Below are 24,079 nucleotides of genomic sequence, written 5' to 3'. Positions count from 1 at the left end.
GAGGGTGAGGGAGGAATCGAGGAGACAGGTTTAACCGCTCAGCATCTCCACGTTCAGGCAGAGTCTGCATTGTGACTCTTCAGAGCACTGCGGCATACACAGACATTAACCTCCAGATCATCGTGTTCCTCCATTACAGCAGTATTACCATAAGTATCCTTGTGTGTTTGGGCTATTGCAGGGTCAGCAGTGTCTGATTTACTGTTGCTTAGCACCAGTGCATATGTGATAAAGGACTCTTTCTGATTATACGTGCAAACAAACACCTAGTGAGACTTGATGTCAGTTGTCACGTGGGCTTTCTAGGAATGGTCATGTTAGCGGGTCACTTCCGTGAGTCAGTACATCACATCCTGGAGGGAGAATGGCGTTGCAATATAGGCACCAGAAAATCTGAATTTCTCAGGATGGCATAATCTTCATTTGCAGACTCCTACAAATAAAATAAATAAGATTACACAAGTGGTGGTATAGACAGATGGCACAACACAGCATTCAAGCATTACCAGTAGTTTTTATTCCACATAATAGGCTTCATCAGATCAGAACTAGCATCAGTGACACTAGTATAGAGCAGTATACTGCGATAGCCCATACACGTCAATGTTACAGAGCAGGTGGACAATATTAGGTTGTTACTTGAATCACTAAATGAATCCTATGACGTTACTTATGAAAGAGACTACTAATCTGACAAGACAATGAGGTGATGCTAAGATAGTGGCTCTGATGCCGACAATCGTAGAGCTCTGACAGACAAAAATGATTATTTCAAGGTGCTTTTGTGATCGAGTTATGGGCCAGATTCTAACACTTAATCAAAAAAACATCTTCCAATGCTAGGTCTGGGCTAGTCACTTGTCCGACTTCCCTTAGACAAGGCTAAACGACAGTGGCTCAAAGAGACCAGGACTAGACACCAGCTCACAAATGAACCATTTGGACAGCGAGAACAATGGACAGACTAAGAAGGGAGTCATTAAAGAGAAGAGGACGTTCTTTTTACAGCGGCAAAGTTCAGGGAGGATGCATCATTTAAAACGTGTCATTTATTCAGGAGCCAACCAAAAGAAGTAATTAGTCAGAGATTGGCCCTGCCTCTCCCCCTGTGTGCTTTAGGCAATTCTGCTGAATTCATACATGTCCGTTGATATCATCTAAATGATATCAACATCTCCCCCAATAAGAATGTAGATGTTATTTCCATTTTGTCTACAAAAATCAAATAATGTTGAGTCTATGGTGGTCAAGGGTATTGATTAGGAAGAGTATATCTTGTCCCTCTCCTGCATGCACACCCTTCCTAGGCGGGTTCCCTTTCTAAACAATGGGATGAGTGAACGCTCCTGTCTGAAGCATCCAGAGATCAGGACAGTGAGGGTTATGGGGAGCTAGAGAGGGGTCCGTCAAGCTCTCATAGAACACTTTAATGCATCTTTCCACCCTGCCTTCGCTCCTCCATTTCTCCTATCACAACTCTTCTCATCCCAGATCTGACAGCACAAGAGGGGCACCAGCAGCCAGACACCTGTGTGTTTTTCCCAACCAAGTCACGTCAGATCAGGGATTACCCTATGGAAGATCCCAAAGGATGCACATTTAAAACCCTCCAGCAGGGCCTTCGAGACCCCTCTTCACCCCCCCCCCCCTCCACCTCTTCTTCCTTGGTTTAGTTCTAGCCTAGTTTGAGGCGAGCAAACTCGTTGGCTAGTTGCAGCGCCTCCTGCAGGCAGTGTGTGTTCCTGCCGGTGGCCTGAGCGGACATGTCTTTGCCTCCTCCCTTCCCATCCAGCAGGGGGCAGAGCTCCTGGACCCACTCGCTGGCCTTCAGGCCCCGGCTAGCCACCTCCTGGAGCACACAGGTCAGAGGACAGACACTGATTTAGGCGTGGACAAACTCCCAGAAATGGAGAGAGCGAGGGAAAGAGCGAAAGAGGGAGCTGACATCAACAATCAGGTGGACTCTCGTCCCCAGACGGTGTCTTACCTGAGGCACCTGACACAGACAGATGATCTTGCCGGCGTCGGGGTCGACCGTGAAGAGCATGGCAGCGGTCTGGGGGGAGTTGGTCTTCAGCATCTTCAGAGACTCATTTAGGGCCTGGGAGATGGGGGGCAGAAAAAGGGTCAGAGGTCAAATCTTTGACCCTTTGATCAGACAAAGAGATGCTGAAGAACCACAACCCTTCTGCTAAGTGAAACTCATTGCCAGTTGGGACAAATAGAGCACATTATAGGCACATGAAAGCAGTGTCCATCTTTACCTGATACAGATCCATCTCATCATCTGTTAGATACAGGGAAAAACAGCATGTCAATACCTTAGCAGAGGCTCCACTCTCCATCTCCATGACAACCAGAGGCTGATTTGGGCTGCTGTCAATCATCTCCTTTGTCTTTTCCAGAACCTGAGGGACAGAAGGTAGGATGAGGAAGAGAGTTGTCCCTGAGTCTATCCCTGATAATCCCATATGACCATAACCCCACCCTCCCCATCCTCACCCTCTTCTGGACGTCGGCCTTGCTGGCACGGTCCAGGTCATCCATGACCTTCTTCAGGCCTTTCAGAGCCTCCCTCATCTCATCTTTCTGCCACTGGGAAATCACTGCTGTGCCCAGGGACTGGAACACACACACACACACACATGAGAATAGGCATGCGTGCTCCCAACACTACAGACATGACAAAACAACACCAGCCCCTCACTGCAGACACCTCCTACCTCAGTCATGTCAGCGATCTCCTTCTGTACGTCCTTGTTTGGGGTGGTCTGGGCGTTGACCTTGTCCCCCAGGGCAGACAGGCTCTGTTTGAGGGCCTCTGCTTTCCTCTGGGCCTACAGGGGGGACAGACACCCTTTAAAAGAATCACTTACCGTACCTAAACCTCACCAACAGTCCTGAACTGTAATATACAATCTTTACTACTGGTGTGTGTGTGTGTGTGTGTGTGTTCCGACCTTGTGGGCCTCAGCTCCTGTGACGGCGACGATGCGTCTGATGCCCTTAGCGATGGCCTCCTCTGACACGATGACAAACGGAGCAGCGTGGCTGGAGTTCCGGAGGTGGCTGTGTGGAGACGGCAGTGCTCACAGTCCAGCTCTGCTACACGGCAGCTTTAATACACCTCTCATCTACTGATCTACTGACACCACAGCAGGGGTGGGTCCATACAGTTGCCAAAAATACACTTTTAAAAGGCAAGCGTTCCCACATAAATCGTCTTATATCTTCTGATTCGTCAGGATCCACTAGAAGGTCTCTGCGTCTGTGAACTCACGTTCCTCCGCAGAACTCGATGGAGGTGAGGGAGCCGGCGGCGCTGTTGGGATCCGACAGCAGGTCCTCCACACGGATGCCGATGGAGACCACCCGGACGGGGTCAGGGTAGGTCTCATCAAACACGGCCCGCAGACCCTGGATGGCCTTGGCTTCAGCCAGAGGGGTGTCCATGGCGTACACTGGCTACAGGGCACAGGGAAACAAGCTCATCAGTACACTCCATGTGGTGGTGATTGGGGAGGGGGGGGGGGATAGAGGGAGTGCCCTCTGACCTTGGCGTCCTGGATCATGGCGCAGGCGATCTCCTCGGCGCGGCGGACCTCGTCCGTGCTTAGCGCTCCCTTGGCGGTGAAGTCGAAGCGCAGGCGGTCGGGCGCCACCAGAGAGCCGCGCTGGTCCGCCTCCCCCAGGACCCCGCGGAGGGCAAAGTTCAAGATGTGGGTGGCGGTGTGGTTACTCATGATTGGACGGCGACGCGCCTGGAGGGAGGGGAGGCAGACAGGGGGAAGAGAGGGGGAAGAGAGGGGGTCAGGGAGGGGAGGCAGACAGGAGGAAGAGAGGGGGAAGAGAGGGGGAAGAGAGGGGGTCAGGGAGGGGAGGCAGACAGGAGGAAGAGAGGGGGAAGAGAGGGGGAAGAGAGGGGGTCAGGGAGGGGAGGCAGACAGGAGGAAGAGAGGGGGAAGAGAGGGGGAAGAGAGGGGGTCAGGGAGGGGAGGCAGACAGGAGGAAGAGAGGGGGTCAGGGAGGGGAGGCAGACAGGAGGAAGAGAGGGGGTCAGGGAGGGGAGGCAGACAGGGGGAAGAGAGGGGGAAGAGAGGGGGTCAGGGAGGGGAGGCAGACAGGAGGAAGAGAGGGGGTCAGGGAGGGGAGGCAGACAGGAGGAAGAGAGGGGGTCAGGGAGGGGAGGCAGACAGGAGGAAGAGAGGGGGTCAGGGAGGGGAGGCAGACAGGAGGAAGAGAGGGGGTCAGGGAGGGGAGGCAGACAGGGGGAAGAGAGGGGGTCAGGGAGGGGAGGCAGACAGGAGGAAGAGAGGGGGTCAGGGAGGGGAGGCAGACAGGAGGAAGAGAGGGGGTCAGGGAGGGGAGGCAGACAGGAGGAAGAGAGGGGGTCAGGGAGGGGAGGCAGACAGGAGGAAGAGAGGGGGTCAGGGAGGGGAGGCAGACAGGAGGAAGAGAGGGGGTCAGGGAGGGGAGGCAGACCTCCTGATATGGCAGGTGGATGTGGTGCTTTACAACCAGTTGTGATGAAGGTACCTCATCTACGTGCAACGTGACGCGGTCTCCGACCTTCAGGGTTCCGTACACCGTCCCAACATGCAGCACGTACCCTCCTCGGACCTGAGTGTTCTTCACCGTGAACTCCATCCTCTGGAAGCGGGGAAGGGGGTCGGGTTAGACGAGGTCACACTTTTAAAACACAACAGAAAGGGTGTTTACACCCCTGAGTGTGCGTGTGCGTGTGTGAGTGTGTGTGCGTGACTGTGTGTGCGTGACTGTGTGTGTGTGCGTGTGTGAGTGTGTGTGTGTGCGTGACTGTGTGTGTGTGTGTGTGTGCGTGTGTGTGAGTGCGTGTGTGTGCGTGTGTGTGCGTGAGCGTGAGTGCGTGTGTGTGAGTGCGTGTGTGAGTGCGTGTGTGTGCGTGACTGTGTGTGTGTGTGAGTGTGTGTGTGTGTGTGCGTGACTGTGTGTGTGTGTGTGCGTGTGTGTGAGTGTGTGTGTGTGCGTGACTGTGTGTGTGCGTGTGTGTGTGGGGCGGGGGGCCTCACGTCGTCAGCAGAGTCGTTCTCCCTCAGCATGTAGCCCTCGTCGAAGCTCTGTCCTCCCTGCTCCGCGTAGAAGGACGTCCGATCCAGCAGCACGCCGCACTCCTGGCCGGTGCACGCCTCGTCGCAGAAGGCCCGCTCCCGCCGCAGGGCCAGCACCGTGCCCACCGTCTGCTCCATCGCTGGACGAGAGACGGGACGATCCGGACGCGTGGAGGGGGAGAAAGAGAAGAAGAACATAATTAAAATAAGCACGAACCCAACCACCACAAGGCCATGAGCGCGTCCGAATGGACGACTCGCCACACTTCTTGTTGGGTGTGATGCGTGTGTGCGTCTAACCGTAGCTGCCAGAGTCATCTGAGCTGTAGCTGTATTTGGGGGCATCATCTGTGGCAGCGATGCCCTTGTTCCTCAGGTCCTCGATAGCATAGATGTCCAACATGAGGTGGTCTGCATCGCCCGACCCCTTACCCTGGGATTTCACCTAGGACACAAACACACACACACACACACACATTAGCCTTTCAGCCTTATGATGATATTATAAATGATAAAACTGATTACGATCTTGTGAAGCAGAGGCCGCTTGGAGTGGAGACAGTTTACAGACACACAGTTGGACTGCAGTAAGGTTTACTGTGCCCAAGTACGTGAGGCTTCAAGCTACCGTGCACCAAGGGGTTAACATCTGGATCATAAACACACACAATCACCTTTATCCAATGAGCCGAGCCAGGCTATTCTGTTTTACAGTGAGCACTCAAGAGGGCTGGCACAGCCAGTAGAAGCCAAGTTTGGAGACAAAGCAGTATTTGGAGTTTCCCCCCTCCCCCGCTCATACGTACGCTGAATCAATCCACTCTCTCCTGGTTTGAACTGGGGCTGCATATCAATACGAGGACTGCAAAATCCCGGTTCTCCACGGAACGGTTCTCACCTGCGCAGCCTTCTTCTCCTCCTCAAAGGCCTTGACGTCCACCTCCATGCCCCTCTCCTCAGCGATGAGGGCCGTCAGGTCCAGGGGGAAGCCGTAGGTGTCGTACAGCAGCCAGGCCGTGTCCCCTGGAGAGAGGGAGAAGAGGGGGGGGTTAGCCTCCGCATCACACCGGGGGGCGGGGCTGAGGGCGAGGACAGAGAGAGCAGGTGGCAACAAGGCACGCCCGTCACACCTGGGATGGTCGTGCTCTCCCCCAGGCTCTGGATCTTCCTGTCCAGGATGCGGCGCCCTCTGCTGAGAGTCTTGAGGAACTGCGCCTCCTCTTCGTTGACGATGTCCTTCACCATGTCGGGGTCCTTCTTCAGCTCGGGGAACGCGTCGCCCTGGGGACGGAGGGACGGCTTGGATGAAAAACAACCGGGAATAACGCATTGCTTGGGAGGACTGTCACCGTCTACTATGATCCTGGCTAGGGAACAGAGCAAACAGGAAGGAGGGCTCGAGGGGTTCTCACCAGGGACTCCACCACCACATCCACCAGGGAGGCAAAGAAGCCCCTCTGAGCCCCGAGCTTCTCGTGGGAGTACCTGACGGCTCGGCGCAGGATCCTACGCAACACGTACCTGGGGGGATGGGTGGTCAGACAGACATCAGACTCCTGTTCTCAGATACAGAGCCACGTGGAGAAAATAAACATGCACACCAGAACGCTGCACGCACGCAAACATGTAGCCGTACGCTCAAGAGCGTTCAGAGAGCGGAAAGGAGAGCCCCTCTCACCCTCTTCCTGTGTTGTCGGGTCTCCCTCCGTCTGACAGGGCGATGGTGATGGTGCGCGCGTGGTCCGCCAGGACGCGGTAGGCCATGTCGATGCCGTCTGTGTCCTCGGCGCCAACTTTCCCCGTGTAAGCCCTGGCGCCTGTTCCCTACAGGTCAACGCAGTCATACAGAACCTCAATCACAATCATCATGAGAGGTCAGTGAGTATACTAGGAATAACTAAGTTAATTATGACAGTTATATTCATTTCCATCGGCTGGACTTTGGGGGATTTAAGCATTACACAAGACAGACACTAGTTCCAGACCTCAAGTCAGATTTCACTAACATTAAATGTTTTCTCCAAAGCTACATGCAGGGGGTGTTTAAACTTGCGAACCATCAATCCGTAATCAAATGCTCTACCGGTGAGCTTTACCAATCTGACACCTCCTTATACATACACACATATACAGTTAGGTCCATAAATATTTGGACATTGACACAATTTTCATCATTTTGGCTCTGTATACCACCACAATGGATTTGAAATGAAACAATCAAGATGTGCTTTAAGTGCAGACTTTCAGCTTTAATTTCAGGGTATTTACATCCAAATCAGGTGAACGGTGTAGGAATTACAATACATTTTATATGTGGCCCCCCCCTTTTTAAGGGACCAAAAGTAATTGGACAATTGGCTGCTCAGCTGTTCCATGGCCAGGTGTATGTTATTCCCTCATGGGAGTTCGTTATTTCATTGACAAGGAGCAGATAAAAGGTCTAGAGTTCATTTCAAGTATGGTATTTGTGTTTGGAATCTGTTGCTGTCAACTCTCAATATGAAGTCCAAAGAGCTGTCACCATCAGTGAAGCAAGCCATCGTTAGGCTGAAAAATCAAAACAAACCTATCAGAGAGATAGCAAAAACATTAGGTGTGGCCAAATCAACTGTTTGGTACATTCTTAAAAAGAAAGAACGCACTGGTGAGCTCAGCAACACCGAAAGAAGAAGACCACGGAAAACAACTGTGGTGGATGACAGAAGAATTCTTTCCCTGGTAAAGAAAAACCCCTTCACAACAGTTGACCAGATCAAGAACACTCTCCAGGAGGTAGGCGTATCTGTGTCAAAGTCAAAATTAAGAGAAGACTTCACCAGAGTAAATACAGAGGGTTCACCACAATATGTAAACCATTGGTGAGTCTCAAAAACAGGAAGACCAGATTAGAGTTTGCCAAAAAACATCTAAAAGAGCCTGTACAGTTCTGGAACAACATCCTATGGACAGATGAGACCAAGATCAACTTGTACCAGAATGATGGGAAGAGAAGAGTATGGAGAAGGGACGGAACTGCTCATGATCCAAAGCATACCACCTCATCAGTGAAGCATGGTGGAGGTAGTGTTATGGCGTGGACATGTATGGCTGCCAATGGAACTGGTTCCCTTGTATTTATCGATGATGTGACTGCTGACAAAAGCAGTAGGATGAATTCTGAAGTGTTTCTGGCAATATTATCTGCTCAGATTCAGCCAAATGCTTCAGAACTCATAGGACGGCGCTTCACAGTGCAGATGGACAATGACCCGAAGCATACTGCGAAAGCAACCAAAGAGTTTTTTAAGGCAAAGAAGTGGAATGTTCTGCAATGGCCAAGTCAATCACCTGACCTAAATCCAATTGAGCATGCATTTCACTTGCTAAAGACAAAACTGAAGGGAAAATGGCCCAAGAACAAGCAGGAACTGAAGACAGTTGCAGTAGAGGCCTGGCAGAGCATCACCAGGGACGAAACCCAGCGTCTGGTGATGTCTATGGGTTCCAGACTTCAGGCTGTCATTGACTGCAAAGGATTTGCAACCAAGTATTAAAAGTGACAATTAGATTTATGATTATGTTAGTTTGTCCAATTATTTTTGGTCCCTTAAAAAGGGGGGGGGGGCACATATAAAATGTGTTGTAATTCCTACACCGTTCACCTGATTTGGATGTAAATACCCTGAAATTAAAGCTGAAAGTCTGCACTTAGAGCACATCTTGATTGTTTCATTTCAAATCCATTGTGGTGGTATACAGAGCCAAAATGATGAAAATTGGGTCAATGTCCAAATATTTATGGACCTAACTGTATATGGATTGTAACTATACCAATCCCTCTCATTAAGTCAAATAGGGCCCCCAGACAGCTATGTTGCGTGCTCACCTTCTGGATGGCCTGAAAGTACGGGATGAAGAGGTCAGTGTCATAGTTGGACATCTTGTTCTGCAGCACCGACACCAGGCGCTCCAGCCCCATGCCTGTGTCAATGCTCTTCTTAGGAAGAGGCTGCAGCTCGGTCTCCGACTCCCTAGACACACACACAGGACAGGGTACATGGAGACTCCCTAGACACACACACAGGACAGGGTACATGGAGCATACGGTGTGGTAGTGCAGTAGTGAGAAAGTGAAGAAGGATAGTGTGTTGTGTGTAGCAGGCCTTGACAACAGCAGGCCTTGGCAACAGTATTGCAGTCTTAAGACTAAGTTCATGCTGAGACGCTGGGTATGTCTAGGAAGTGTCTAGAAGCGTGTGCATTACCTGTTGAACTGGATAAAGACCAGGTTCCAGATCTCAAGGACATTGGGGTCATCCATGTTGACGAGGTGGGAGGCGTCGCGGCCCCCGATACGGTCAAAGTGGATCTCGCTGCAGGGGCCGCAGGGACCAGTGTCCCCCATCTCCCAGAAGTTATCCTTCATGCTGCCCGGCAGGATACGAGCCTCATCCATCCTGACACACACACACACACAGTGAGGAGACACCCAAGAGCGCCAGACGGGCCCAGCCTCAACCTCCAGACCCAGCCTCCCCCCTCCAGACCCAGCCTCAACCTCCAGACCCAGCCTCAACCTCCAGACCCAGCCTCAACCTCCAGACCCAGCCTCAACCTCCAGACCCAGCCTCAACCTCCAGACCCAGCCTCCCCCCTCCAGACCCAGCCTCAACCTCCAGACCCAGCCTCAACCTCCAGACCCAGCCTCCCCCCTCCAGACCCAGCCTCAACCTCCAGACCCAGCCTCACCCCTCCAGACCCAGCCTCACCCCAAGTCCACCCAGATTTGTTTGCACTCCAGGTCGGGCTCCAGGCCTGCGTCAGGGTGGCCTCCAAAGTAGGTAACGTACAGACGCTCAATGGGGATGCCAAACTCCTTAGTCAGCAGCTCCAGGGCCATCGTACAGGCCAGTTTCTGCAGGACATGGGATGAGAAGAGGGCAGTGATTCACTGTTGTTTTTTTTACCAACCCATTAAGGACACACCCAGTATAGATATCAGGCTAAGGTCAGGTCAAAAAGACACAGCTCAGTAAACTACAATTAACCAGCACATCTCCCTCTGTGTAAACGTCATTTTCCCCAGCTTACCTTGAAATAGTCCCCAAAGGACCAGGAACCCAGCATCTCAAAGAAGGTGTGGTGGTAGACGTCCTTCCCTACGTCGTCCAGGTCGTTGTGCTTGCCCCCGGCGCGGATACATTTCTGAGTGTTTGCTGCCCGACGTAGGCGAGCCATGGGGTGGGAGGGGTCTATGGTGTTCAGGAAGATGGGCTTGAACTGGGAAGAAAAAAAAGGAATTGGACAGAAAAGGCCAGAAGGGTGAGTGTGTGAGGACCGAGACGTGGAGGCCATCCAGTTGGATCCAAAATCACCACGGCAACGAAAACAAAAAAAACAGTTATGATAAGCAAGCTGGAGGGAGGGAATAAAGGAGTGATGCCTGAGTGATGCCTGGTACCTGGAATAAAGGAGTGATGCCTGAGTGATGCCTGGTACCTGGAATAAAGGAGTGATGCCTGAGTGATGCCTGGTACCTGGAATAAAGGAGTGATGCCTGAGTGATGCCTGGTACCTGGAATAAAGGAGTGATGCCTGAGTGATGCCTGGTACCTGGAATAAAGGAGTGATGCCTGAGTGATGCCTGGTACCTGGAATAAAGGAGTGATGCCTGAGTGATGCCTGGTACCTGGAATAAAGGAGTGATGCCTGAGTGATGCCTGGTACCTGGAATAAAGGAGTGATGCCTGAGTGATGCCTGGTACCTGGTTCATGCCGGCATTGGCAAACAGCAGAGAGGGGTCATCCAGCGGGATGGTGGCAGATGAATGGACGTACTGGTGCTCATGGCGACGGAAGAAGTTGATGAACTTCTCACGGATCTGAGAAGCAGTCAGGGAAGAGTCCATCCTGGCAGAGCTGCTGGAAGAGAGACACAAACATTGGCACTGAGACACAAACACACATAGAGCACATATGGACATATAACACATGTTGTTCAATAACAATTAGCAAACTGATGCAATAGCAGCCGCGTGGGCCTCTGAAAAAAACAGGCTTGGGACAAATTCAGATATATGGAAACATGTGCTCCTCTAAGGAGACCCGGCTCTGCAACAACATTGGAAATAATGCTCCCATGCTTTGATATCTTAAGCCCATAGCATATCTGCATTAAACTAGCATCTATATTCCATTGCAATTGGGGCTACAAGCCCTCTTAGTTCTATGGTTGGTTCTCGTTCATGTGTTAGTGAGTTAGACTGTCTGAAGCTGTGGTCATAGACAAGCTTATTTGGCTTGAGACCCAACTACAACTAACCAACCCATATCATAAACCCTTGTCTGAGAAGCCTCCCACAATCACCATTATAAACACCCCAACAAAACATCAAAACAAAGCTTTAAGGCATTGGCTTATCAATCAGGTCTAGGTCTACAACACGACACTACACTTCATTTAACCGTCAAGGGCTAAATCTGTGTGTTTTATATTTATATTGTTCAAGAATATGACACGTATCTTGATCTGAAGGTGGAAGGAACCTGGACACCGACACATACCTGTTAGGCCAATCTAATCCTCACAAATTAACTAACGACCCAAATTTCCCTGAGTGACGATTAATAGTTTTATTTTAACTCCATAAAGACAATCAGCCTTTATTCAAAAAACATGCTCCTAAATCTTATATGTTACTCTTCCATAGCTGAAAAAGCGTCTGCTAAATGACTAAATGTAAAAAAGAATGTAGCAGGTGGAAACTCCAGAGCTGGCGTCTAGAATCTCGTAGTACTAAGTAAGAAGATACGAAGACGATGTTCCCATCCTGCCAACGCAACAAGCTACTTCGTTGTTAATAACCGTGAACGGAATGGCATTACCTCACTTGCCAGTGGCACCTGCCGTTTCAATGCCTAGTTATAACAGGATAAACTGATAGTGTTAGAACATGGATGAGTGGTTTAGGTTGGTTGAGGGGCAGTTCTATGGGCATATGTGAAGCCCTCTGTGACATGCTTGCGTGTAAAAAGGGCTATACAAATACATTTGATTTGATGAGTGGTATTTGGTATTTAACATTGTGCTGTTTCACAAGTTGTCTTCTGATAATGTTTTGTGCCAACAAATGTTTTGTGACAACAGCTAATCAGTCCAGCCCAAAGCCAAGAAATTCCTGCGTAAGGCGGGAGCAACCTGGAACCGGTACGTTAACTTGGTGCAAGCCAACCATCTCACCTAACCAACTAGCTAACCAGTACCGGCTAAACTACCCTATGATAGCACGCAATATGGCTTGCTAAGCTAATAGCTAGTAGCATTGATTGAGTCAGGTTTGTAACGTCAGCCGAAGCGATTCGCCAATGAATCGGCTACGCAAACAGTAACTGCTACCTCAATTCTACAATACTGCTGAGCATTTGAAACATATTTGATTCAATAAAACATTGGTGTATTAGACAATTGTAAGAAATACTTACAGAAGTCGCAATTCCTTTTATATTACTCTGTCACTGATCACACTGTCAGCCTCCCCACGCTGCTGCACTCAAAGGGGTGTTCACAGCCATAAGCAAATCCTATTGGTTGAACTACACCGGTACTTTACTGAGACTGCGTTTCTATTGGCTAAGCCTCATATCCATCATCACTCCACCAGAGATCTTTTTAGCTCGAACCGCAGAAGTCGGCTGATGCAATGAAAAAGAAATTGATGTTTGTAGGCCTACTTATACTGATGCAACATCTTGTATCTTGATTGTGACAATACTACTCTGCATGGTCATCTTAATTTCCCCCCCAAATCTATACTTGAAATTGATTCTAAATTATAACCATACCTCACACAATTAATTTGTGTTTCCAAACGGAGTGTATGCTGCAATCATTTTGTTTGTAATTAGTAAACTGCCGAAGCTCATAATTGCAGCCATTTTCACTGCATTGAAATCTACTCGTCAAGGACTGACTTTCCTTGCAGATGCAGCGGAACTCGCAAGATCTCAGTGCCCTGCATATGCAGCAAGTGTGGAACCTTCTTTTGCTTGCCATGTTGTACGGGGGAACCGTCTGCGCTGCGTAACCAGAAATCATTTTGAATTACAGGATAACCAGACGTAAATCACGTGGACAAACATCACGTTTGCAACTAACTTGACCAAGAATGCCGACAGACACTAAAAGGGTACGAGGCCCAGAAGTATCTCAAAGTCCGTCTATCTTCTGCCAATCGCCACCAAAGCGTCCCGTTGCCGATTCTCGGATAGATGGGAGGCAACGAGGCCAAGTGGACGTCCGACCCGTGTTTGTCCGCTGCGGGCTGGTCAGTCAAGCAAAAGGGTCAGCCTACATAGAAGCGGGGAACACAAAACTGATGTGCTGTGTCTACGGCCCCAAGGAAATTGAACGAAAGGACGAGCTAGATATGAAATGCGGGAGAATGATGACTGACATGAGATTTGCCCCGTTCTCCTGTAGGGAGAGGGGGTCGTGGATCCAGGGCAGTGAAGAGAAAGACCTGTCGCTGATGCTACTAGAAAGCCTGAGGCCAGGGGTGCGCCTCCACAAGTACCCCCGTTCCCAGATCGAGGTGAACGTAATGGTGCTGGAAAATGACGGTTCAGTCTTGGCTCACGCCGTCACGTGTGCATCCCTCGCACTAGCGGATGCTGGTATCGAGATGTACGACCTGGTCCTTGGGTGCTCTATCCGACAGGACGGCGCCACCTACCTGATAGACCCCACTTGCGTAGAGGAGAGCAGCAGCACAGTGGCTTCGGGAAGCGGTGAGAACCAAGGCAACCTTACCGTTGCTTTCCTCCCTAGCCTAAACCAGATATCGGGTTTGCAGTCGGACGGCGAGATGGACGAGGAGACTCTGACTTCCGGAGTGCGCATCTGCATCGAGGGCTGCTTTAAATTATACCCAGTCATCCAGCAAGCTCTGTCCAGAGCCGTAAGGAGGCAAGCCCCTCCACCCGAGAGTTGAGACTGGGTTTCATTAACCCAAACCAATGCATAGTGTTTTCATGCAATGTTGGTTGTCAGTGATTAAGTTGATATGTAAATTCTTTATTAAAAAAGTAAAACAAGTCTTACATAGTTGTATTTAAAACCCACACGTGTAAATTCAGTATAAAATGTTCTGCTTCAGCTATACAATGCAAGTTGCTTTCTTTAGGACATGAAGGTGGAAGGCTACAATGTTATGATCAGAATCAAAACTTCTCAAGTGCAATTATCAGGGACTGATATACAATGTAAGACTGAAAGGTTATTTCACAACAGTTTGCAAGGCCTACATTGGCCAATGCTCATGTTTATTAATGAGCTATTATTTATAGGCTTTAGCTATTTATATAATAAAAACAATAACCTTAGATACTGTGGACTCTGAGAATACTACTTCCTCCTGACAATCACAGTGACCACACCCTTCACATCCTTCAGCCTGTCAGAGTCAAAGTCCACCAGCAGCTTCCTCAAACCAGGGCGACTGGGCTTGAAGGACAGCTTGACAGACACCTCCTCACCCGGACCAACGTTACCCCTGGCAGAGAGAAGGGAAAGAGAAATGGGGAATTAGTCTTATTTTATCATGTGCACCCCTTTAATGACTCCGCTGGGCCTAGGTACAATCGTAAAATCTGTGTGGGGCCTTTTACGACAAAGTTAGGTTGGTATTTTTCTCACAAGACTAGAGCTAATGTGATGTTTACTAGTCCAGAAGGCTGCCTCGGTCCAGAGAATGTTTACATTGGTTTTGAATTCTTCCCTTCCCAGCAGTATATGTTGTAATAGAACAAGAATACCCTGAATAATAAACTTCATGAAATACTGTCCGTAACAGCCAACTGGTCAGCTGCAACCAAGCTGGATCTTAGAAAATGGTGTTTAGTCTGTGAGAGTTGGTATGCACTGACTTCTATCCATGTGTTGGAATGGTGTGTGTTTTCCTGGTGTCAGCTGAACAGTGGTCCTGGAAGGCAGGCAGCCTCACTGTGAGGGATTCAGTGTTCTTTGGCCTAAGGTTCGGGGGCCCTGTCTGGCTGGATGTCCTTGTCTCTCCAGGGGAGGTAGGAGACAGAGAGAGCAGGCCGTGTTCTCTCGTCACGCTCTGCGCTCAGACTGTGTCCTCTGAGGAATTCACCCTGGCTGCCAGGAGAGCAGAGCTGTGACCTGGCAGAGCCCTGCTCTCAACTCCCAACATCTGCCCAGGCTCACCTTCCAGGCCTTGAGACAGGCTTTACTGTGTCAGGTCTACACTTTAAACAGCTACATCTACAATCAGCCCCTCTACTATTATCTTTAAAGGTGCATAGAAGGTGTTTGTTGAAACAGACTGATTTTCACAAGCATTCTTATGTAGAGAGACTGGTTTTCATAAGCATCCTTATGTATATTGTGTATATATTATATAAGAAAGAGGGATTATTGAGATACTTACGGTGCAGGGATTTCTTGTGCAGACGTCAACCCTGCCCCCTCCACAGTGAACACGCCCCCTTTCAGCGTCACTGGCAGTGGATTGTTGAAGATGATGTAAGCCGTCAGTTTCCTGGATACAACTGCTTCTCCTACTACCTGAAGAGCAGAGGAAGGCAGAATATCACCTCTGTGCTGTTCCACGTGTTCATATCACCCCACTGTGTACAGCTTCCCCCTTCTGAGGAACCTGTCCGGTTACCTTGACGTGGAGCTGGGGCGTGCTCAGTGGGATGTTGACCTCCTGCAGGATGAGGTCACTGTGGCCGCTGACTTGGAGGAGCGCTGTGACCCTGATCAGGTGGTGCTCCGACACACACGCTCCGTAGTGGTCGTAGCGCAGACGCAGCACCTCCTTGTGAGCTGGGGGGGGGGGGGGGGGGCGAGAGGGGGCTACAGTTCACCTCTGTTTCTTTTGTCTCATACAGTTGTACAGTTGTCCTAATATGTAGCTCTGTTTTTCTGGGGTTTCTCCTGTTGCACTACTGTCCTGTTGTGTTGTAACTGGGGGACTGGAACCTCAGGCTCAGTATGACCTGGACGACACTGGGACTACCACAACCCCCCCTTAGCACTGGGACTACCACAACCCCCCCTTAGCACTGGGACTACCACAACCCCCCTTAGCACTGGGACTACCACAACTCCCCCTTAGCACTGGGACTACCACAACCCCCCCTTAGCACTGGGACTACCACAACCCCCCTTAGCACTGGGACTACCACAACCCCCCTTAGCACTGGGACTACCACAACTCCCCCTTAGCACTGGGACTACCACAACCCCCCCTTAGCACTGGGACTACCACAACCCCCCCTTAGCACTGGGACTACCACAACCCCCCCTTAGCACTGGGACTACCACAACCCCCCCTTAGCACTGGGACTACCACAACCCCCCCTTAGCACTGGGACTACCACAACCCCCCCTTAGCACTGGGACTACCACAACCCCCCCTTAGCACTGGGACTACCACAACCCCCCCTTAGCACTGGGACTACCACAACCCCCCCTTAGCACTGGGACTACCACAACCCCCCCTTAGCACTGGGACTACCACAACTCCCCCTTAGCACTGGGACTACCACAACTCCCCCTTAGCACTGGGACTACCACAACCCCCCCTTAGCACTGGGACTACCACAACCCCCCCTTAGCACTGGGACTACCACAACTCCCCCTTAGCACTGGGACTACCACAACCCCCCCTTAGCACTGGGACTACCACAACTCCCCCTTAGCACTGGGACTACCACAACCCCCCCTTAGCACTGGGACTACCACAACCCCCCTTAGCACTGGGACTACCACAACCCCCCCTTAGCACTGGGACTACCACAACCCCCCCTTAGCACTGGGACTGGCCATATGAAGCACCTAAAAGCTTTTTAACCCTTGTGTTATCTTCGGGTCATTCTGACCCATCAGTCATTGTGACCCACCGTCGTATTGCGACAAATTTACCTCATACAAAAACAAAGTGAAGCATTTTCTTTTAACTGTCGGGCTGTCTCAGACCCCCCACATTGCAATGGTTAAAAGAAAATTATTTTTATTTGTTTTTGTATTGGGTAAAATTGGGTAAACACAACAATGGTTCGTTATGAACCTTTGGGTCATGTGACCCGAAGGCAGCACGAGGGTTAATAACACTGATATGACACAATAATGAGGGCTTGGCTCCAGGCATCATGAGGTTGCCACCCACCCTTCTGTGCTGGCACGGTCACACTGGCAGTCCGCCTCTCACACTCCCCCCGGTGGAGGCTGTTGTAGGTGACAGCGTTGGACGTGACGGTCAGCTTGGCCAGGGCGTCCTGCCCCCCCACATTGTGCACCTCCACGATCACGTCAAAGTCAGTCCCGTGGACGGCCTGGGCATGCTTGATGGACAGTTCCAGCTGCCCTGGTTCACCGTCCATCTGAGACACTCGACGTCCTGCCTTCTCATACACCTCGCGCTCTTGAATTGAACCTGGAATGAAAGAGGAGACAGACATAATGCTATAATAATAATTTATTATTATTATAGATTTATAATGCCCTTTATATTAGCTAAAATCTCAAAGTGCTACAGGTTAAAAACGAGAAAGGGCGCAAAAAGAAAATGTCGGCGTTTATCCGTTTTTCTTTGTTTGGCGCATCTGCATATTGGTTCCCGTAGGAACTAACCAGGTGTATATTATTCAGGAGAGCACCGCACCTTCAGGGTATTTGTAGTGTGAGGTGACGTCCTCTCGGTAGTCTCCGTACACACTCTTGGTGCTGATGTTGCGTCCGACGGTACGGCTGCTTAGGGAGGCCCGCGAGCGCTGGCCGTCGGGACGAACGACCCAGTACACGAGGTCGGCGTTCACCTCAGAGAACACAAAGGCGGCGTCATACTTCACGCCTACATTCCCTTCTCTCACCGCACGCACGGGACAAGGGCCGCAGCAGTACACACCTGGAGGGACGCGGCGTCAGCCGGGACAAAATCATGATGTGAGTGTGAAGGAAACAAAACAACAACAAATACTGTTCTAAATGGGCCTTTCCATAAAGTGGAAACACATGAAACACAGTTTTAGCGAACTGATGACCGGTAGCTTATGAGTGAACATTGTACCATCACTCCTCTCCTGAGGAGTGGGGTCCAGAGCCTGCCACCCATCATAGTCTTTACTAAGATCCTCTCTGTCCATCCAAGACTCCACCCAACAGTGATAGTTCCTGCACACAGAAAAGACAGGAAAGGTCAAAGGTCACTCCTTAAGGGATATCACACTGTAGAAAACTGGGATTTTTCAACGAATTCTCTCCTTGATCCGTACCAGATCATGTCCTTACGTCCGGTGGCCACACTCTCCAACTGTTCGTCGTACAGGAAGTCCACTGCCAGGTTGCCATCTGTGTCATGGGCAGAGGAGTAGTTGGTCACGGAGCGCGTTGGGATGCCCAGGCAGCGCAGCACTGGGGAGGGAGCAGAGGGAGGAACCAATCAGCAAACAGGACATGACAGCTCTGGAATCACAATGACAAATGTAGTCGGAACAAATCTTGACCCACAATGTTGGTGACAGTCTCTGACGTGTCTCTGTTTTAGTGTCGTTCTGTGCATACTCCAGTCTCCCTCGATGTTTAACTGTATGACATGATGTATTTACTTTGACAGTGTGCTCCCTTACGTGTTCCATCTCCTCACCTGTGCAGGCCACACCAGAGAACACCCAGCATTGCCCATATCTGACCCTCTTGGCGCCAGCCTCGCTCCAGCGTCTCAAAATGGGTACGCTCCCTGTCCAACGCGTCGGTGCCACCCCGTCCTTGTACTCTCCGTCCCAGCGCCCGGCCACCACGCCACGGTCGTCGTTGGAGTTCACCTGCAGAGAGACGGAAAGAATATCAGTCTGGATAGGTTTGGCTGTCTGCCGGGAGGTCGTGAGAAGGAATTCTAGCTGTAAAGGTGCGCTAGGTCATTCAAACTGGGCCTCACCATGGCTGTGATGGTGCGGCTGACATAGACAGGGTCAGCCCTGTTTTCTGTGTCCATCTCTGGGTTCTTTAGAGCAGCGGGAGAGTTGTCCAGGATCTCAAAACAAATGTCCACAATGCCGTCCTCAAACTAGGAAATCATAGGACATGAGAGGACTCTCCATAAACCACCTCCATACCAGTTATAAGAGAAACTCAACCAATAGTTTCTTGGGAATATATATACATTTACATTTAGTCATTTAGCAGACGCTCTTATCCAGAGCGACTTACAGTAAGTACAGGGACATTCTCCCCGAGGCAAGTAGGGTGAAATGCGTCATTTTGACACGGCCGGGAATCGAACTGGCAACCTTCTGATTACTAGCCCGCTTCCCTAACCGCTCAGCCACCTGACTCCCACATACAGTATGTCAGCTTCCCCATTCTATGTTTGCTCTGCAGTCAGTTGTGACAACCAGAACATTGCGTTTTGTCTGGAGGAATGTTCACTTGAGAGAAAGATCAAGCCATACTGCACTACTGAAAAAACTGGAACTGAAAAAATATTTTTTATTTGTCCTTGAGTGGGTCTGTCTTTGTTTGACTGTCTCTCAGCCTCTAGCTATCACCCCCCACCTTTCTCTCTCTCTCTCTCTATTCTCGTCTTTGCGTCCTCCCCGTCTAGAAAGACAAGCCCTTGTTTGTGTGGTCTGTTGAAATTCTCACACGTCCAGACCAGAAATGCCTTACATCCTCCAAAGACATGTCTTGCCCTAGCCCTGCTCCCACCCAGGGCAGATAGACTGCCCTGTGTCACTGAGCTCTGACACACACAGGCCACATCCGAGTCACCAGACAGTGAACCCAAGCCCCCCTCCCCTCCCCTCCCCACACACCCACACCCACACAGTGCACTGTAACTAGTTAAAGAAAGCCATCTCCAACGCCAACAGCAACATCAACATTTTATTTATCTACTGTCTTTTGTCTGGACCTCAGACTTTGTTTGTATGCGTGTTTCACCTGTCCATAGTTCCAGGGCAAGGCAGAGATCTGGTCCCAGGAGCCCTGATACAGAACACCGCTCTCATTCAGGATGTACTCCTGCAGCTGCTCGTCATCAGGGAGATGAACTGCATCACCTGGGACACACGCAAACATGTTATTACAAAAACATACACTCACGCGTTTAGCTCTGCCTTGTTCCTAATTAAACCATAGGAAGACAGGCTAGGGAACACAAACACACAGGAGTGTGTCCCAAGGAACTTCCAAAGGTGTGATTGTGTGTGTGTGTCTAGCAGCTGACCTTTACACCAGGGGTTAAAGAGCAGGTGGAAGCTCTGAGGCGGGGTCTGCTCCAGGATGTCTCCATCAAGTGAAGTCATCAACACCACTAGTTGATACTGACCAATGGGAGCGTTTGCTGGGCTATAAACTGTCAGCAGCATCTCGCTTTGCTCCGCCCCCTGCTGTCGGAACCACCACTGGCCACGCCCCCCTCGCACATCCAGAACCTTCACAACCATCTCCTTACCTAAAAACACACGTACACACATTACACTCCACTCATTTCCATCGCTGTCTTCCTCTTGATCGGAGTCTTAATGGAAACCATCCCTATAGATAAACTGCATCTTCGCCCCATCATCCCCTCCTGTTGGTGTTTCCTCTCTCCGTATGGGATGCTAATTGGCTCACCCAGGTGGAGGACCAAGGCAAGGCGGTGCCCGGGGGGCGGGGGGGCGGAGCACTGCAGGGTCAGAGAGAAGGGCTGTCCCCTGCGGACAATCAGCCTATCCTGATCCATCTCCTCAGTACGGTGGGCCTGGTTATTCACCTGGCAACGCAGGTCCACACCCATGAACACACCTGTCAGGTGGAGAAGACGACAGAGGGAAACACTAGTGACTTAGAGGTTAGGTAAAGACATGGGACAAATAGACAATACAAACATCAGCAACGCTCTCCAATGAGGTTACATTACCTATCATGTAATTATATAGCAATACCTTTAGTAAAAACATTGTAGGTACATAGGAATTGCTATGTACTTAAATGCTATTAATTTGCTAGAGGTACAGGTTATACCAACAGTGTAAGAACGTACATAATGAGGGAGGGGTATAAGGAGTAATTAGATGTTGTAAAGGCAGAGTTGAAGGTTGTATCTTTTTAAAACAATCAATGCTAACATCCACTTGCCCATCTCCCCCATACCAAGTTTCACTCGTGTAACAAATTCCTTAGGGATTGATTTTTAGTTGCATGGTAGTTAATGTAACTTCAGCGTAAAGTGTTTCCCAAACTTAAAACAACAAGAGAATAACCATGAACTGTTAACTTGGTGAAAGGTGCAGTCTTCACAGTCACCTGAGAGCACCCTCCCCTGCTCCACCCATGTCCAGACCAGCCCTATAGCGGCCAGACCACTCAGCATGTCCAGACCAGCCCTATAGCGGCCAGACCACTCAGCATGTCCAGACCAGCCCTATAGCGGCCAGACCACTCAGCATGTCCAGACCAGCCCTATAGCGGCCAGACCACTCAGCATGTCCAGACCAGCCCTATAGCGGCCAGACCACTCAGCATGTCCAGACCAGCCCTATAGCGGCCAGACCACTCAGCAGTCACACAGTCGTCAGCACTGAAACTACTTATTACTAGAAGTATAAAAAGTCACGTCGCTCTCTGTCCAATCGAGAAAGATGTAACCATCATCCATGTTGGTCAACACAACACAGTGTGAAAATAACCCTCTGCTGTCATGGTTCTGGAATGTTTTAAAATCGTAAAGAAAAGTACTTTAGAATGTATACAGTAGTCTTATGACATGGATAAGAGAGCTGTTTCTCTAGAGATTTGATGTGATCTTGATAGAACACTGTATGGATCTCATCACAGAGGACGAGGTAAATGCTGCTCTTTAACGCCCCACGTTCGACTGCCAAACGAGACAACAGTTTGAGCCATGGACCTGAGGTCATCATGACGTCATCATGAGGTCATCATGACGTCATCATCATTCTTGAGGTTGCTCACACAGAGTTTAGTGCCACACACACACAGACAAGACACTAATGGGATGTGACATACATGTGACATTATACAGTACATACAGTTTGAATACACATATCACGCTTTAACTCACAGGTATTCTGTGTAAGGGCAATGTGCAATGAGGATCAATGACATCACACACATTTGTGAATTCATTCAGCCTCGCACTCATAACAGATCCGCTGCATGTGATGCGATAGTTGAAGGGACTGTGTCGCTGGGTTAAACAAATGACAAAATGGACAAAAAAATTTAGAGAGAGGAGATTGTTGGAGAGTTGTAATATTGCTAACACACTTACCGTTATGGTTTTCCATTGTTTAGCTCCTTGATGTTAGAGTGGACGTTGGATGCTCCTTTCTCTCTGGTTGGAGTCTCTCGCTGGAAGCCTCTCTGTTCACACGGTCCTGGAGTTGGCTTGGGCACCTCTCTGGCCCACTCTCCTTCACATCCCTGTATTTATACTGGGAAAGACTGGCCTCATCCCACCACTATGGCAGACACACACACACAACATACACACCCACATACACTTTCTCTAGCCTCGGTAACCTCTGACATCACAAATCCCCTCCACAACTTACAGTTCCTCCTGTGTGTGTGTGTGTGTCTGTCTGTCTGCCTGCACTGCCTACGTCAATATTTTGCAACAAATAGAGACAAAAGGGGTGGGAGCTCAGGAGTGCAAGTTGTCCCTGTAGCCCTCCCTGCTCCTCTGCTCCAGACTCACACAGTGTAGCTGCTGCCCTCCCTGCTCCTCTGCTCCAGACTCACACAGTGTAGCTGCTGCCCTCCCTGCTCCTCTGCTCCAGACTCACACAGTGTAGCTGCTGCCCTCCCTGCTCCTCTGCTCCAGACTCACACAGTGTAGCTGCTGCCCTCCCTGCTCCTCTGCTCCAGACTCACACAGTGTAGCTGCTGCCCTCCCTGCTCCTCTGCTCCAGACTCACACAGTGTAGCTGCTGCCCTCCCTGCTCCTCTGCTCCAGACTCACACAGTGTAGCTGCTGCCCTCCCTGCTCCTCTGCTCCAGACTCACACAGTGTAGCTGCTGCCCTCCCTGCTCCTCTGCTCCAGACTCACACAGTGTAGCTGCTGCCCTCCCTGCTCCTCTGCTCCAGACTCACACAGTGTAGCTGCTGCCCTCCCTGCTCCTCTGCTCCAGACTCACACAGTGTAGCTGCTGCCCTCCCTGCTCCTCTGCTCCAGACTCACACAGTGTAGCTGCTGCCCTCCCTGCTCCTCTGCTCCAGACTCACACAGTGTAGCTGCTGCCCTCCCTGCTCCTCTGCTCCAGACTCACACAGTGTAGCTGCTGCCCTCCCTGCTCCTCTGCTCCAGACTCACACAGTGTAGCTGCTGCCCTCCCTGCTCCTCTGCTCCAGACTCACACAGTGTAGCTGCTGCCCTCCCTGCTCCTCTGCTCCAGACTCACACAGTGTAGCTGCTGCCCTCCCTGCTCCTCTGCTCCAGACTCACACAGTGTAGCTGCTGCCCTCCCTGCTCCTCTGCTCCAGACTCACACAGTGTAGCTGCTGCCCTCCCTGCTCCTCTGCTCCAGACTCACACAGTGTAGCTGCTGCCCTCCCTGCTCCTCTGCTCCAGACTCACACAGTGTAGCTGCTGCCCTCCCTGCTCCTCTGCTCCAGACTCACACAGTGTAGCTGCTGCCCTCCCTGCTCCTCTGCTCCAGACTCACACAGTGTAGCTGCTGCCCTCCCTGCTCCTCTGCTCCAGACTCACACAGTGTAGCTGCTGCCCTCCCTGCTCCTCTGCTCCAGACTCACACAGTGTAGCTGCTGCCCTCCCTGCTCCTCTGCTCCAGACTCACACAGTGTAGCTGCTGCCCTCCCTGCTCCTCTGCTCCAGACTCACACAGTGTAGCTGCTGCCCTCCCTGCTCCTCTGCTCCAGACTCACACAGTGTAGCTGCTGCCCTCCCTGCTCCTCTGCTCCAGACTCACACAGTGTAGCTGCTGCCCTCCCTGCTCCTCTGCTCCAGACTCACACAGT

General features: G+C 50.7%; 3 protein-coding genes across 4 annotated transcripts; 1 reads left to right on the top strand and 2 right to left on the bottom strand.

Moving 5' to 3' along the window:
* Positions 1-494: 494 nt before the first annotated feature.
* On the bottom strand, positions 495-13,925 carry aars1 (alanyl-tRNA synthetase 1). 2 transcript variants are annotated; one of them, XM_062461089.1, is made up of 21 exons: positions 13,799-13,925; positions 10,832-10,985; positions 10,158-10,346; positions 9,836-9,981; positions 9,332-9,523; positions 8,953-9,097; positions 6,766-6,911; positions 6,500-6,608; positions 6,218-6,368; positions 5,986-6,110; positions 5,388-5,532; positions 5,049-5,227; positions 4,537-4,650; positions 3,555-3,761; positions 3,281-3,465; positions 2,961-3,069; positions 2,724-2,837; positions 2,503-2,622; positions 2,322-2,408; positions 1,988-2,101; positions 495-1,849 (listed from the first exon to the last, which is right to left on the bottom strand). In XM_062461089.1, the coding sequence occupies exons 2-21, from the start codon at positions 10,973-10,975 to the stop codon at positions 1,676-1,678; spliced, it is 2,895 nt and encodes a 964-aa protein (XP_062317073.1). In that variant the 5' UTR covers positions 10,976-10,985; positions 13,799-13,925; the 3' UTR covers positions 495-1,675. The 2 variants fall into 2 exon arrangements, with proteins under 2 accessions (XP_062317073.1, XP_062317074.1); XM_062461090.1 differs by lacking the exon at positions 13,799-13,925 and adding an exon at positions 12,549-12,697.
* On the top strand, positions 12,682-14,160 carry exosc6 (exosome component 6). The gene has a single exon (XM_062461104.1). The coding sequence runs from the start codon at positions 13,232-13,234 to the stop codon at positions 14,054-14,056; it is 825 nt and encodes a 274-aa protein (XP_062317088.1). The 5' UTR covers positions 12,682-13,231; the 3' UTR covers positions 14,057-14,160.
* tgm2l (transglutaminase 2, like) lies at positions 14,124-22,683 on the bottom strand. The gene is made up of 13 exons (XM_062461099.1): positions 22,370-22,683; positions 20,710-20,880; positions 20,318-20,545; positions 20,032-20,150; positions 19,028-19,156; positions 18,737-18,914; positions 18,366-18,504; positions 18,161-18,264; positions 17,756-17,998; positions 17,261-17,527; positions 15,755-15,915; positions 15,515-15,651; positions 14,124-14,617 (listed from the first exon to the last, which is right to left on the bottom strand). The coding sequence occupies exons 1-13, from the start codon at positions 22,383-22,385 to the stop codon at positions 14,470-14,472; spliced, it is 2,040 nt and encodes a 679-aa protein (XP_062317083.1). The 5' UTR covers positions 22,386-22,683; the 3' UTR covers positions 14,124-14,469.
* Between the last annotated feature and the right edge of the window lie 1,396 nt (positions 22,684-24,079).

Source organism: Osmerus eperlanus, chromosome 5 (genome assembly GCF_963692335.1).
Source record: "Osmerus eperlanus chromosome 5, fOsmEpe2.1, whole genome shotgun sequence".
NCBI classification, from domain to species: Eukaryota; Metazoa; Chordata; class Actinopteri; order Osmeriformes; family Osmeridae; genus Osmerus; species Osmerus eperlanus.
The sequence above is the reverse complement of the archived record's forward strand: the minus strand, read 5'-3'. Positions and strand labels throughout refer to the sequence as shown.